General features: G+C 44.4%; 1 protein-coding gene across 1 annotated transcript; it reads left to right on the top strand.

Annotated features, from left to right (window-relative positions):
- Positions 1–9275: 9275 nt before the first annotated feature.
- Positions 9276–16385, top strand: ACTC1 (actin alpha cardiac muscle 1). Its single transcript, XM_069732515.1, has 7 exons — positions 9276–9561; positions 11012–11156; positions 12200–12524; positions 13733–13894; positions 14465–14656; positions 15181–15362; positions 16100–16385. Exons 2-7 carry the CDS (start codon positions 11028–11030, stop codon positions 16241–16243), a joined length of 1134 nt encoding a protein of 377 aa, XP_069588616.1. The 5' UTR covers positions 9276–9561; positions 11012–11027; the 3' UTR covers positions 16244–16385.
- The last annotated feature ends 668 nt before the right edge of the window (positions 16386–17053 follow it).

Below are 17053 nucleotides of genomic sequence, written 5' to 3' on the forward strand. Positions count from 1 at the left end.
CTGATCATAAAAGTTTACACTATACAGGAGAGAAAGGACCCCGCTAACCATAACGCTTACACTCTACAGGTGAAAGAAAGAGAGAACTTCACTGATCATAAAAGTTTACACTATACAGGAGAGAAAGGACCCTGCTAACCATAAAAGGTTATGCTCTACACAAGAGAAAGAGAACCATGCTGACCATAAGAGCTTACACTCCACAGGAGAGAGAGCACCCCACTGACCATAAGAGTTTACACTCTACAGGAGATTGAGAGGACCCCGCTGATCATAAGAGCTTACACGCTACAGGAGAGAGTACCCCACTAATCATAAGAGATTATGTTCTAGAGGAGAGAGAGCCACACTAACCATAAAAGTTTACACTCTATAGGAGAGAGAGAGGACCCAACTTATCATAAGAGCTTACACTCTACAGGAGAGAAAGGACCCCGCTAACCATAAAAGTTCATGCTCTACAGGAGAGAGAGAGAGCCATGCTAATCATAAGAGCTTACACTTTACAGGAGAGAGAGAAGACCCTGTTCACTATAAGAGCTTACACTCTACAGGAGAGAGAGAGAGAAGACCCTGCTGACCATAAGAGTTTACACTCTACAGGAGAGAGAGAGGACCCTGTTAACCATAAAAGTTTATGCTCTACAGGAGAGAGAGCGAACCATGCTGATCATAAGAACTTACACTTTACAGGAGAGTGAGAGGACCCTGCTGACCATAAGAGCTTACACTCTACAGTAGATTGAGAGGACCCCGCTGATCATAGTGCAGCGCCCCAGGGTCCTGGTCGTTGCTCTGCCACTAAGGGGAGTAATGTTATGTCTGATTGCACTAAAGGAGTTCACCTGACCAGGTATCACAAGCACACATTACACTTCACACTCCGGCCACCAGGGGCAGCAAAAGGCACTATGTATTAGGCCACTCCTCACACTGGTAAAACTGGGGGTCGGATAGGAAATTAGAACAGAACGCAGCCTGGGAGAGCTCCAGGGAGGACCTGACAGGAGTGGGTTCCTGATAGGGGCCTAGCAGAATGAATAGAAAGCAACGGAACCGTGCCTGCACTACCTTGCGGCGGTATTCTAAGAAAGGACAAGAAGAGAAGGATATTGTGGAAAGTGAGAAACAAGATCAAGCACAAAGGAGAGCCATTAGGAGTCGTGCCTCGAGAACGGCAACTTCCTACTGAGGCGCGTAGCCGGTGACCGGAACACCGAGGAAGTAACTGACTCTATGCCTTACTTCCAATATCGCAGGACAGTTAATTATAGGTTGAGAGAAGAGAGAGAGAGAGAAAGAGAAAGAACGAGAACAGAAGTTGTGAGGACAGTTAATTATAGGTTGAGAGAAGAGAGAGAGAGAAAGAGAAAGAACGAGAACAGAAGTTGTGAGGACTATCCCGAATGCTCAGCAGGGAAGAACTACAACACACAGGCGCTAGTGGTAGGCACTGATTTCCACTTGCAAAGGGAACTCTGGATGTGCCTTCGGACCGGCCAGTCTCAGACAGCCAAGTTAACAGTGCTCTGGATTGAGGATCCCGAAGTTTTCAGTAAAAGGTAAAGAGACTGCAACCCTGTGTTCTCGTTATTAACTGCGCCTCACACCATCGCCACCTACACTACTGGGAAGCCCTGGGGACACACTTCGCCTGTGGGAAGGTATACCATCTAGCTGCCATTCCATCACCCCAGCGGACCCCTAAGCAGCGTCGGTCACCCTGACCGAATACCACAGGTGGCGTCACGAACCCTTGACAAACTACCATCACTCCTTTTATTGGACGCCCCTTAGCAGGGTCACGGACCGGGTCCAGCCACCGTGACAACGCCAGAATTGAGACAGAGAGGACCGGTACCGCGTAACCTGTGGCGCTGTGTCTGGGGGCGCTCCAACTTGGCGTCACAAACAGGATGTACTTAAGCCTGAAGAATCAGGTCATGTGTGCCTTGGAACTGTGAATGAATTGTGCTTGAACTGTGATTTATTGCAAAGACTGTGTATTGCTTTTTGCCGCCAAGATTCCCGCCAAAACCGCCGCCATTGCCGCGCCACGAGGAGCGCAGGAGAAGAAGAAGGGCGTGGAGTTGTGGGCGTGAGTGAACTGAGAAGCGCGAAAAGTAATGGCCGCCCAGTCTAAATATTTCTGTACCTTGAGGACGTGTCTGTCAGCAGCCAAGATCTGCCTCCTGATCCTCAATGGGGGGCGGAGACCAAAGAAATGAAACCACCCACGGAGGAGAGAGCGGGAAAAGGACAAGGAGGGAGAAGAAGTGAGCCACGTGGGAGACGCCATGGCCAGCCGCCTGGGATCGGAGTGTGGGGTTGGAGCCGAGGACTCCCCCAGCTACCCAGAAAGATACCGCAGCCAGGCATCACCTGTTGGCCCCGACTTCCTGCAGTCCGGAGTGGACGAGCTCAGCGATCAACTCCGGCGGACGCAGCTGAGCACTGAGGCCGGGTGGAAGGAGACCGTCATCGGGGACCTCACCAGACGTCTGTCGGCAGCCTCATCTGGTCCAGAGCAAGAAAGAAGTTCCAGCGCTCCGAAGCCAGAAAGCAAGGCCCTGCCGGAAAGCGGGATACTGCAAACAGAGATGACAACGCCACAGCGCAAGGATCCGCAGTCAGCATTCCAGATCCCAGCGGAGAAGGAGCAGGCCAGCTCCGGAAGGACCGCATCTGAAGCAGGTATGAAGAACGACCCTGCCCCAGTGACAGAGGATCTACTGGTAGGCCCCGTAGCAGCGCCACCTGCTGCCATGACTAAGACGAACTCTGAACTGACAAATCCTAATACTACTACCACAGTAGGCATTATTGCCGCTACTGAACCTACTACCAAAATTGACATTCGAACCCAAATTATACCTGAAAAACCGATTAGTGACATTGATACCGCATCGGATGAGAAGTCGAACACAGATCTTCCCACGACCGAAACTAGTGCCGATACTCCGCCGACCCCCGAACCTACGGAACCCAGTACTACTACTTCTGTGTGTGGCGTTCTACTTACGGAGTCTGCCACTAGCACTGCCGACCGTGCCCAGACTATTAATGACTTGATTATGCCTGAAAGACAATCCAGAGATGTCAATGCAGTAACGGATGAGAGCACAGAGCCAAATCTTCCCCGGCCACGAAGTGTTCACTACCGGCTGCTGTCTTGTCGCTTACTATGAGAATAAACCTCGAAACCCCGACAACTGTACATAGTTAACTGTTTCCTGCTCTTTTGCTGCTAAACCCGTCTAGGGTTATTTCTTAAGGGGATCCCTTTGTTGACCCGGGATCCCTATTGTTTTACAACAGACAGCCCAGTTAACAGTGCTCTGGATTGAGGATCCCGAAGTCTTCAGTAAATGGTAAAGAGACTGCAACCCTGTGTCCTCGTTATTAACTGCGCCTCACACCATCGCCACCTACACTACTGGGAAGCTCTGGGGACACACTTCGCCTGTGGGAAGGTATACCATCTAGCTGCCATTCCATCACCCCAGCGGACCCCTAAGCAGCGTCGGTCACCCTGACCGAATACCACAGGTGGCGTCACGAACCCTTGACAAACTACCATCACCCCTTTTATTGGACGCCCCTTAGCAGGGTCACGGACCGGGTCCAGCCACCGTGACAACCCCAGAATTGAGACAGAGAGGACCGATACCGAGTAACCTGTGGCCCTGTGTCTGGGGGCGCTCCAACTAGAGCTTACACTCCACAGGAGAGAGGACTGTGTTGACCATAAGAGCTTACACTGTACAGGAAAGAGAGGACCCAGCTGACCATAAGAGCTTACAAACTACAGGAGATAGAAGACCCCACTGACTCTAATAGATTACACTCTACAGGAGAGAGAGCCCCGCTAACCGTAAGAGTTTACACTCTACAGGAAAGAGAGAGGATCCTGCTGACCATAAGAGCTTACACTCTACAGAAGAGATGACCCCACTAACCATAAGGACTTACACTGTACAGGAGAGTTAGGACCCCGTTGATCTTAGGAGCGTACACTCTACAGGACAGAGGACTCCACTGATCATAAGAGCTTACACTATACAGGAGACAGAGAGGAATCCATTGACCATAAGAGCTTACATTCTACAGGAGAAAGGATCTTGATAACCATGAGAGTGTACACTCTACAGGAGAGAAAGAGAGGACCCTGCTGACCATCAGAGCTTATACTCTACAGGAGAGAGTACCCCACTAATCATAAGAGATTATGTTCTACAGGAGAGAGAGCCACACTAACCATAAAATTTTACATTCTATAGGAGAGAGAGAGGACCCAGCTTATCATAAGAGCTTACACTCTACAGGAGAGAAAGGACCCCGCTAACCATAAAAGTTCATGCTCTACAGGAGAGAGAGCCATGCTGATCATAAGAGCTTACACTTTACAGGAGAGAGAGAAGACCCTGTTCACCATAAGAGCTTACACTCTACAGGAGAGAGAGAGAAGACCCTGCTGACCATAAGAGTTTACACTCTACAGGAGAGAGAGAGGACCCCGTTAACCATAAAAGTTTATGCTCTACAGGAGAGAGAGCAAACCATGCTGATCATAAGAGCTTACACTTTACAGGAGAGTGAGAGGACCCTGCTGACCATAAGAGCTTACACTCTACAGGAGAGAGAGGACCCCGCTGACTATAAGAGATTACGCTCTACAAGAGAGACCTGCTAACCATAAGATTTTACACTCTACAGGAGAGATAGCGGATACTGCTGACCATACCATATGAGGATATACTCTATAGGAAAGAGAGGACCCCGCTGGCCAATAAGAGGTTACACAATACAGGAGAGAGAGAACCATGCTGGCCAAAAGAGCTTACACTCTACAGGAGAGAGAGAAGATCCTGCTGACCATAAGAGCTTACATTCTACAGGAGAGAGAGGGAGGACCTTACTTACCATAAGAGCTTACACTCTAAAGGTGAGAGAAAAGAGCTTACACTCTACAGGTGAGAGAAAAGAGAACTTCACTGATAATAAGAGTTTACACTTTACAGCAGAGAGAGAGAGGGCCACGCTGACCATAAGAGCTTCCACTCTACAGGAGAGAGAGAGAGGACCCCGCAGATCATAAGAGCTTACACTGTACAGGAGAGAGAGGACTCCGCTTAACATAACAGCTTACACTCTACAGGAGAGGGAGGACCCCACTGACCATAAGAGCTTACACTCTACAGGAGAGAGAGAAAGAGGACCACGCTGACCATAAGAGCTTACACTCTAGAGGAGAGAGAGGACTCTGTTGACTATAAGAGACTACACTATGAAGGACAGAGAGCTCTGCTAACCATCAGAGTTTACACTCTACAGGAGAGAGAGAGAGAGGACCCCGCAGATCATAAGAGCTTACACACTACAGGAGAGAGAGAGGACTCTGCTTACCATAACAGCTTACACTCTACAGGAGAGAGAGGACCCCGCTGACCATAAGAGCTTACACTCTACAGGAGAGAGAGGACCCTTCTGACTGTAAGAAATTACACTCTAGAGGAGAGAGAGAGAGGACCCCGCTGACTATAAGAGATTACACTATGCAGGACAGAGAGCTCTGCTGACCATAAGAGTTTACACTCTGCAGGAGAGAGAGAGGACCCCGCTGACCATAAGAGTTTATACTCTACAGAAGAGAGGACCTCGCTGACTATAAGAGCTTAAACTCTACAGGAGAGAGAGAGAGGACCTCGCTGATCTTAAGCACTTACACTCTACAAGTGAAAGAAAGAGAACTTCACTGATCATAAAAGTTTACACTCTACAGGAGAGAGAGATAGCCTCACTGACCATTGGAGTTTACACTCTACAGGAGAGAAAGGACGCCGCTAACCATAAAATTTTACGCTCTACAGGAGAGCGAGAACCATGCTGATCATAAGAGCTTACACTTTACAGGAGAGAGAGAAGACCCTGCTGACCATAAGAGCTTACACTCTACAGGAGAGAGAGAGGACCTCACTGACCATAAGAGTTTACACTCTACAGGAGAGAGAGAGGACCCTGCTAACCATAAAAGTTTATGCTCTACAGAAGAGAAAGAGAACCATGCTGACCATAAGAGCTTACACTCTACATCAAAGACAGCACCCCACTAACCATAAGAGTTTACACTTCACAGGAGAGAGGACTGTGTTGACCATAAGAGCTTACATTGTACAGGAAAGAGAGGACCCCGCTGACCATAAGAGCTTACAATCTACAGGAGAGAGAGGACCCCACTGACTATAATAGATTACGCTCTACAGGAGAGAGAGCCCTGCTAGCTGTATGAGTTTACACTCTACAGGAGAGAGAGGACCCAGCTGACCATAAGAGCTTACACTCTACAGAAGAGATGACCCCACTGACCATAAGAGCTTACACTGTACAGGAGAGTTAGGGCCCCGTTGATCTTAGGAGCTTACACTCTACAGGAGAAAGGACTCCACTAATCATAAGAGCTTACACTATACAGGAGACAGAGAGGAATCCACTGACCATAAGAGCTTACATTCTACAGGAGAAAGGATCTTGATAACCATGAGAGTGTACACTCTACAGGAGAGAAAGAGAGGACCCTGCTGACCATCAGAGCTTATACTCTACAGGAGAGAGTACCCCACTAATCATAAGAGATTACCACATTAACCATAAAAATTTACACTCTATAGGAGAGAGAGAGGACCCGGCGTATCATAAGAACTTACACTCTACAGGAGAGAAAGGACCCTGCTGACCATAACAGCTTACACTCTACAGGAGAGAGAGGACCCCGCGTAGCATAAGAGCTTACACTCTACAGGAGAGAGAGCCCTGCAAACTGTAAGAGCTTAGCTTTTTTTCTCTTTTGAGAAACTTGAATCGACTCTCAAACTATTTAAATTCCAGAGAACCCACAAATTTCAGGAAATTTAACTGAAACTCAGTCCTCTGTGGATCAATCTGGTCATCTCCATCACTGCTTAGTAGTGTAATTGGGGAAAGATGCGGTGCAGACAAAGCTAAAGGTACCAACAGTTATATTGTGGCATACTTTGCTATAAAATGTATTCTGCATTAAATGGAACTTTATGCTTATTTATTTGACTTCATTCTAGTTTATTTATGCTACCCAAAATCATGGACAGCAGGAATCGGAGCCTGGCTGCCAGACTGCAGTACTTTGAAACACTTCGGCGTCAGACATAATAACTTGAAAGACCATAGCGAGAGATGAGTCTAGTGTGGTGCCACCCCGAAACAGTTTTCTTGCTGCACCATTCCAGCTGTTTATCCGGTCACACTTAGCTTAGGCTACTTTCACACTAGCGTCGGAATCTCCCCGTCGCAATGCGTCGGGCAGAGATTCCGACGCTACCGTTTGACGCACTGCACAACGGGTGCAGTGGATGCATTTCTCCGGCGCATCCGCTGCCCCATTGTGAGGTGCGGGGAGGTGGGGGCGGAGTTCCGGCCGCGCATGCGCGGTCGGAAAAAGCGGTCCGTCAGGAGCAAAAAACGTTACATGTAATGTTTTTTGCTCCCGGCGGTCCGCCACAACATGGCGCAACCGTCGCACGACGGTTGCGACGTGTGGCAAAGCGTCGCAATGCGTCGCTAATGTTAATCTATGGGGCAAAAACGCATCCTGCAAACAACTTTGCAGGATGCGTTTTTTTGCCATAAACGACGCATTGCGACGTCTGGCAAAAAACGCCAGTGTGAAAGTAGCCTTAGATCCTGGGGGCCGCAGCTTTTCTGCAGCATTTTATAAGTGTTGTCATCATAGCGACCTACGTGAATGTGCAGTAATGTACTGTATGCAACACATTTTATTCCAGTCTGTGTTGCAAACTGAATGCTCACACCTCCCCTTTAATACAAGAAGCCCCTTTAAGAAGTGGAAAACAAAACACTGTATTAATGCACTAAAGTACTGTAGTAATAACTGCAAACAATGTATCGCACATAAACCAGTACATTATTCTCTGCCATCCTCCTTTGTGATGGCAGGAATGTTGTATCAATGAAGCCATGTACCCCCGAAAGAGAAGAGGAGGGGGATTTCCACTCTGAATGCTGGCACGACTTCTTGTCCCAGGGCAAAACTTTAACCTTGCTCTGCCAAAGAACAACTATTTCCATATATGATATCTTCTGAAAGGTTGAAATTCACTTTACACCGTAAGGGAATTCATGTTGAGCGTCGGATCTCATGAAATTCTACGGATGGAGCAGCACTGGGTTGGTAAAATACAGCAGAGCAGAGTTGTTATGTATTTATGGAGGAAAGTACTATATTACTATAATTGATTTCTCCTAGGAAAATACTCATGGCTTCCTCCTAAGAATTCCCAGTGTGAAGGGAGAGATGACTGCGTGTTCGGAGGTTTCCATATCTGCCTGGGTCACACATGCATATTTGCTATCATCTGAGAAATTCGGATCAATCATACTAAGCACACTTATCAGACTTTGATCAGAGTGTGATCCAATTTTTTCGGATGTGGAGAAGATAGAGAAAAAATGTCTAGATATTATTCTTATACATTTTTATAGCGCCATTTATTCCATGGCGCTTTACACGTGAACGGGCCATATTTTCCACTTCTGCACTCAGATGTCATCCGAATGCAGTCCAGTGTTTTCCACAGGCTCATTGACTTGCGGATGACTGCGATCCGAATATTGAATCAAACCTGGACATACAGTGATTTTTTTTTCTTTGAACAGACTCTGTCCTATGAAAAAAATAAGCCATAGGCAAAAATTGGGCCGGGTGTGATTTGATGTTTTGTCGATAATACAGGGTCCTGTATGGCCTCCTCTGGCCGAATGCCATAAAAGTGATGTCCAAGGAAAGCAAAAGGTGCAACATAAAGTTCATTGTCCTGTAGTGGTTACATTTGCCCCCATTCCCATTTGTCCTGCTATCCAGTGGTGGAAACATCTGCAGAATGTAACTGTAGCAGGTATCTCTAAAGTGATGAGCGCAGACCCCCAAGATATTAGTGGGACTAGGAAGACGATAGTAATATGACGACCCGGGCTCACAAGGAACATGTACAGCACCAGGCGAGCGCAGTCTGCCATTCCACGGAGCTTTCTTAGTTCATTATTAATGTACAAATTAGATCTGTTGCCCAACGCTCCCCGGTCTGGGGCTCGGTAGTGACTTGCCTCCTCCTTCCTTCCAATTGTGTTGCACCTGTCTGCCCCTTAGCAGTATGCCATTTCTTTCATTGTGCCGTTATTTATTTATTTTTTGTCACCCAGCATTGCAGACATGCTTTTTCGGGAAACCCTATTTGGCCATCCCTCGTAGTGCTCTCCCCACCTCCACACCATCCATACATGGGCTAAGGGGTCCATGGACCCTGCCCTCCCCCCTCACCTACTCCATTAATGGCCTCTTTGCTACTCAATGGCCCAGAAGCTACCAAATAAGGCTAGACCGTCTGCCTTTCCCTGTGGAGCTCCCCACTGCCTCCACATCTTCAGGCAGGGTATAAATGGACAGCTCAGTCCCCTAGGCAGTACCCAGCCAATTTCAATCACAGCAGCCAGCTCTCTTGTGCTGACCAGGTGAGTACCAGCAGGGACCTGTAGGAGGCTTGTTGCTCCTTCCTTGGATTTCGGCACTTAGACTATGGGGATAAAGACTTGCTTCAGTTTCTTTGGAGACATTGGAAAGGCTTTTTTTTTTAACTCTTCAGATATACAACACTCGGCCGACTCTACAAGCTTCAACACAACAGGATTATCACACAGGGAAGGCTGAATGATTGGACCCAAGGCTTTTTTTTTTTTTCGGCTTTACAAACTGGAAACTTTCATCTTTTTTAGTGATTTTTTTTTAAATTTTTTTTTTTACAGTGGTTACAGCAATTTCTGCAGTTTTTACCACTTCTATGGATATACATACAGATAGTTATGATGCCATATATCTTACTCGGTTAATTTGGCATTACGAGTTTCCAATGAGTTATTCCCTACTTTTACGCCCCGGTTTTTATAGTCTATTAATTCGTTCAGTATGTATGTGTCCGTCGTAGCTGTAATATCCACAACTGTATTACTTTTCTTTAGGCAGAAGCTATAACTCCAAATGCACAAGCTTAACCCTCTCATGCCAAATCCGTACTCGCTGTAGTGGGCCATTAAACTCTTTTGGCACCGTGCCGTGTTTCCGCAAGTACTTTGCAGCGTCAGGTGGCGAAACATGAAACTCCATTTTTCACTGGTGCGAGGGTAGAGAGGAGATGGGCACAGTGCAGGCTTGTGTCTGAGAAACAGCTGTTGTGAAGACGGCTGTTGAAGGCTGAAGAGGGGGGTGGAGGTCTCTTTTAGGAGTCGCTATTAAATGCAGTAGAACATTGGGCTCCTACCTGTGGCTCCATAGTTTCATAGAGTCACAAGTTAGAGATCAACTTTTTTTTTTTTTTTAGATAATAAATGAGAACAAAATCTAAAACCATACAGCAGTACGCGCTTTTCTTTATAATCGGACTCAGAATTTTGAATTGATGTTTGCTAAGAATCCAATCATAAACATAGAAATTACTAACTGTTAGTGTACCTTCTGCTCCAAAATCCACATAAATCAGCTTCAAATATTGTTTAATGTGGATTCGCTTAGAAATCCTTGTAAAAAAAAAAAACTTTATGTGAACATACTCGGAGTTTATGTTCACATGAGGCGGATATGCTGCAGAGTTTTCAGTGCTTAATTTATGTTCCTTGTGGATGTTCACGTAATGGGAAAAAGTTTCAAAAGTGATCTTTAACTTAGAGTAAAAAAAAAAGTATCATAGTACATGCTATTTTGCCAATTGATTCTATTTAATTTTTGTGGATTTTTTAAATTATTTTCAGAGGATAACAATAGTATGATCAACACAGTGAAAAGTAAACGACTGAGGTCTATGTAATGCCCAATCTACATAGTGCCCCAGTACCATGGGTGGCAGAAGAAATATTGCCTTGCCATTTCAAATCCAATGATGCGTTTTATTCTTATTACTATCTTTTCCAGAACCTAACCTGCCAACATGTGTGACGATGAGGAGACTACCGCCTTGGTGTGCGACAACGGCTCAGGGCTGGTAAAGGCTGGGTTCGCTGGGGATGATGCCCCTCGTGCTGTGTTCCCCTCAATCGTTGGTCGCCCTCGTCACCAGGTATACATCTTTTTCTAAGTATTAATATTATTTTGTGTATTAGGTAATGATGTAGTATGTGTTTTTCTTTCTATAGTGGATTATAAAATGGTTCAAGTATCAGTTAATGCTCGACCCTGTAAGAGGCGTTTCTAGTCGTCCATACAGTAACAGTGACAGGCGACAGCTATATTATTCAGTGGTTATTTATAACAGATATTACATCTCTAAATCTTTCCTTGTTTTCCGACTACAGGGAGATAATAATAGAAATAGCACAGACCGTGTGCCACAAGGTCCAGTGATAAGATAAGCCAGTTATTAATAGGCAGCTTTGAGCCTCCTCATTTTCTCCCGTGGTATTGCGAGCTGGGTGATATTGGCCTTGTTATACAGTCAATGCTGGCACACACTGAATGGCTTTGCCATAGCTGAAATATCAGCAGAAGCATTGCTAACATCCCAATACTCATGAGGGGAAGCTCAGCATATTACAATTAAGCTTTGCCAACAGCCTATTAGTGTCACTAACTGTTAGGTCCTGCCAAGTCCTCAACTGGGAATATACTGGAACCAGTGGCGCGCTAAGGCCATAGCGAAGAAGAGCTGAACAGTTTATGGGGCCAAAATATATTAATGCCAACTGAGTCATGAGTTTGTCACCTTCAGTTGTAGGTCAGAGTAACTTAGATCCGGGGTTATAAACACCATATAAAAAGAACTGGCTGATACAATTATATGTATCCTCCATATTTACTCAAGCTCATATTTTATGCTGTAAAGATATGTTCACACTTGACAGATATGCTGCAGATTTTCCTAAGCAGATTACAGTCTAGGAGGCCAAAAAAGTCTTTTTGACCCATATTTAATACTATTAAAAACCTGTGATAATTGGGAGTACGATTGGAAATTTTGTATTGGGGCCCAAGAGGTTCAAGTGGCGCCACTGCCCAAGCCATAAGGGGAAATGTGTGGATTTTTCTAAATATGCAACAGACTATGACCTGTCAATCAATTTTAACAAATATAACATCAATTTTCAATCTTTTATTTTTATACAGGGTGTCATGGTGGGTATGGGTCAGAAGGACTCCTACGTAGGTGATGAAGCTCAGAGCAAGAGAGGTATCCTAACCCTGAAGTACCCCATTGAGCACGGTATCATCACCAACTGGGATGATATGGAGAAGATCTGGCACCACACCTTCTACAATGAGCTCCGCGTAGCTCCTGAGGAACACCCCACCCTGCTCACTGAAGCCCCACTGAACCCCAAGGCTAACCGTGAAAAGATGACCCAGATCATGTTTGAGACCTTCAACGTCCCAGCCATGTACGTCGCCATCCAGGCTGTGCTGTCTCTGTACGCTTCTGGTCGTACCACAGGTGAGAACACTCATCATAAGAAATCTTTACACATCTTATTTTTTCACTGCAGTCCCAATGGTGATTTCTAATAATTCGGCTAGGGCCACCCAACAGTATTTTCTCTCATCTAAGTGAATGGGGTTGATTATGATATTCACACTCTGATCAATGTAATCCAATTTTTTAGGATGAGAAGAAGATGGGGAAAAAAAATGTCTCCATCTCCTCCATCCTTTCAGTCCGTAGAAATTGCAGCACTCTAAGATGTCATTCGAATGCAGTCCGTTTTTTTTTCAATTGACTAGCATAGTCAGGTGCCATCGGAATATCGGTTGAAAATCTAGAATCTTGTTATTTATTTTTTTTTATTTTTTTATTTTTTTTATTTATTTTATTTTTTTTCCTGGCACGGACTCTTTCTGATGAAAGAATTGGACATGTGCTTGGTCCTATAGTCTAATATTGGTCCGAGCGTGATTCGATGTTTTGTTGGATCACTGTCGGACAGAAAATACCATAGTCTACCCCTGCCCTTACTCTAAGTGGTACCACAATGGGTTAACATATCTCAATCACTCTGAGCAAAACCCAAAAATGTTGCAGAAAGAAAAGGGTCAACAAATTGGCTGTAAATTATTATTTTTATTTCCACCCTGCCCTTAATAATACATCAAAGTCAAATTAATTCATTGCGAGTTTAAACACAAAATGCGCTGGGAGCCTTAATCTTCTTATTCTGGTGACACGGGCATCTTGTCTCTGAATCTAGCCTATTTAGTGCTCCTGAAATACTGGCTTATACTTACAGGAATAGAATGTCACATAGGAGGGTAATGGAGGGTTATGACCCCACTCTGGCTTTCGCAGTACACGGGGCACAAACATCTGTCTAGTATATAAATAGCATGGGGAGAAATGACACTGAATGCCTAGCACCTCCATCACCCTATCATTTTTGTAAAAATTAAAATCCCTTAAGCTTTCATGCTGATAAGAGTAGAGAAAGTAGTGCAAGTATAATAATCTCTTGTATGCCGTCTGTAGGCTGACAGTTTCTGCGTTCTGATGGCAGCTGACATGGTCCCATTTAGTTTTTTTTTTTTTTTTTTGTATTTTCATACCACACATATTTATCACCCGCAAAATCAAGTATCACAGTGTACAACCTTGCATTGTCTAAATCCGCCTTCCATTGCTAATCTATTGATTGTGTCTGTGCTTTGCAGGTATTGTTCTTGACTCCGGTGATGGTGTCACACACAATGTCCCCATCTATGAAGGGTATGCTCTGCCCCATGCCATCATGCGTCTCGATCTGGCTGGCAGAGACCTCACAGATTACCTCATGAAGATCCTGACTGAGCGTGGCTACTCTTTCGTGACCACAGGCAAGTTTTTCTGGTTTCCTAGAATTTTCGAACAGTAGGTTCCAGATCTGAAAAAGTGCCATGTCAAGGTTTGTGCAAAAATTTCAGGAGCCACAGCACAAGGACATAGCGGCTCCCGTGTGTGCAATTTGGTATGCCTGAGGCTCACTAGGAGTCAGTGGCAGTCTTAAGACTCTGACAGTGCTCTCGGAGGCACACGCTACATATTCCATGTGATTTGTGGATACGGTATTTGTAACTCCTGCACAATCCTTACATCGCACATACTGTACAAATCAAATTCATGTCAGCCAAGGGCTGAATCACAGCTCTCTCCTCTCTGGAGACATCTAATATACGTTCTCCTTGTTGCATTACCTTGCGATAACTGGAAATTATGTGTTTTCTATGACATCTAGAGATATATTTAACCTTTTGTTATATGTGTAGTTAAAGACAGACATAAAAAGTAATTTGGGTGTCTGTACACATATATTAACAGTTAGTTAAATGTGTCACGACATCATATTTTTTTTTTTAAACGTTATCCTGGTTAAAAGAAGGTTTAGTTCAACATTTTCGTCTTTACAGCTGAGCGTGAAATTGTCCGTGACATCAAGGAGAAGCTGTGCTATGTGGCTCTGGACTTTGAGAATGAGATGGCAACTGCTGCCTCCTCATCTTCCCTGGAGAAGAGCTATGAATTGCCCGACGGTCAGGTCATCACCATTGGCAATGAACGTTTCCGTTGCCCCGAGACCCTCTTCCAGCCATCCTTCATTGGTGAGCCTCTATGCTCCTAGCCATTCACATCATGTAGCAGAAAGATGTATGAACACAACACACCGCAAGCTTCCCGAATCCCTGACCATTACTGTGCTTCACAAAGTCTGATAACTGATGATTTATAATGGGTACTCACAAACTACCCCAAACACTGGCATCATAGCAGACATGCCAAACACATACCTACTACTGAATGCTGCTCCATTATTGGCAGCGATCTAATAAGTCCCTATGAATGCATCAGACTTGTTACGGTATTACGCCACTTCATATCCAGTCTACTTAATATAGATTTATTCTACAGAGCGTACAAAGGGCCCCCATGCCATGTCTCCTGGCCAACACAAGCTGCTACTCCAACAAAGACCCTTTTATCATGTTAAAGCTCTGACACCTGCTTAGTGCTTTGGACAGTTGCTTACCAGTTGGCAGGGCATGTTATATACAGCCTCTGGCACCAATAACTCCTGTTCAGTATTCACTCTGCCAACAAATCATTATTTCACTCTTCTAAATCTCAGGTATGGAATCTGCCGGTATTCATGAAACAACCTACAACAGCATCATGAAGTGCGACATTGACATCCGCAAGGACCTGTACGCCAACAACGTCCTGTCTGGTGGTACCACCATGTACCCAGGTATTGCTGACAGAATGCAGAAGGAAATCACCGCCCTGGCTCCCAGCACCATGAAGATCAAGGTGAGAACTGAGAATCATCCTGTCTTTATATTCAAAAAGGCAGCACAAAGCTTTCTTTTTAAAATGCTTTCCTTTTTGGTCTTGCGACATTCATTGCCGCTTTTGGGCCAAATGAAAGTTTCTCGTTATATTTGCCTCATACTTTTTTTTTTTTTTTTGCCAATTTTTTAAAAATTTTGATCAATCCTTTAAAATGTTTTTTAATAGCGCAAATATAAAATTAGACAGGTTTTGTTCTTCAGTAGGGTACTGGAGCACAATTGCTCAAAAAGTTGGCAACTGATTGAAAAGTTAACTAAAACATCTGAGTAAGGAAAACTATGACCACTTTGGGGCAACAAAAAAAAAAAACAAAACAAAGCAGAGGAAGCCAAGTAAAGTTCAATTAAAAATAGGTGCAAATTAAATAATGAATACGGGGCAAATTTCAAAGTCATTATTAGGTCACACGTTCAGTATTTTATATAAGTATTTGTACGAGTGGAATAATTAAGAAAAGTGTAATAAAAATAAGTCACCACTTCTGCATTTTTCACCCACTACTGGTTTTTAGCTTACTGATGTAAAATTCTGAACATGGCTTTAGAACCAAGAAAAAGGAGCAAAGGCTATGAAAAATTAGGCCAAAAATACAATACAAGCCTACAACATTCCCAGATTCTAATTGTAAATCCTTTTTGGCCACAATACTTCGAGCCAGGATCTATGTTTTTACATTTCTTTTCTTTTTCTCGCAGATCATTGCCCCACCTGAACGTAAATACTCTGTATGGATCGGTGGCTCCATCCTGGCTTCTCTATCCACCTTCCAACAGATGTGGATCAGCAAGCAGGAATACGATGAGGCTGGACCCTCCATTGTGCACAGGAAGTGCTTCTAAAAAGTTCATCCTTTCCTTCGTCACCTTATACACAGTACCTCCAACTCAGAGCAACAAGACATTGGGCAGCCATTGTACAGTTTGTTTACACTCCATCATATTTATTACTTTATAAATAAAACCAATGCCGTTATTAAGTCCACCCGTTCGCCTGTCTTATTTTCTACGCCTGGGATCTTACTTTAACAATAAGATAGGAGCCATCTGATCTATGTAAAAGAACACACAAATTGAAGCCTAAAAGGCTTCTTTCCAATCTGCCCTTGGGTCATAAATGCAGATTATGGCTCTTTCAGATGTCCGTGATCATCTGTCTCATCTTGGATCACAATGCACAGACTGGCTGAGTCTCCTGACCTAAGCATGACAGCTTCATATATTTCTCACTTCAGAAGATGCGCGGTCAGTCCATGCATTGTGGTCCGAGATGGGACCAATGATAGCGGACATCTGAAATAGTAGCTTAACGGGATTTAAAATCTGAATGAAGGCATTGGAAGTCGGAATTTCATTTTATTACAATATGCTAAAATAAAAAATATACAGTATAAGTCATTTTTGGCCTAAATACTCACTACTGTAGAAAACGAAATAACAGTAAAATGCCATCCATCGGTCTCCACGAGTCAGATGTCCACAAGTTGCCCAAACCTGCAAATCATGAAAGGTTGGAGATCAACATAACACAAGCCTAATAAGACACTTCTAAATGTCAATATATTCAAAAATATATCATCGTGTCTGTAATCTAGAACGTAGACATACAAAGTTATTTATTATTCACCATTGCATCATCCCTATGTTAGCATA

The sequence above is a fragment of the Ranitomeya imitator genome, chromosome 1, assembly GCF_032444005.1.
Source record: "Ranitomeya imitator isolate aRanImi1 chromosome 1, aRanImi1.pri, whole genome shotgun sequence".
Lineage (NCBI taxonomy): Eukaryota > Metazoa > Chordata > Amphibia > Anura > Dendrobatidae > Ranitomeya > Ranitomeya imitator.

Excerpts from the sequence above, each read along its gene's own strand:
- ACTC1 (XM_069732515.1), top strand. The coding sequence starts at position 11,028 with ATGTGTGACGATGAGGAGACTACCGCCTTGGTGTGCGACAACGGCTCA. Across the intron at positions 12,525-13,732 it reads CGCTTCTGGTCGTACCACAG|GTATTGTTCTTGACTCCGGT; the intron begins GTGAGAACACTC and ends TGTGCTTTGCAG. Across the intron at positions 15,363-16,099 it reads CCAGCACCATGAAGATCAAG|ATCATTGCCCCACCTGAACG; the intron begins GTGAGAACTGAG and ends TTTTTCTCGCAG.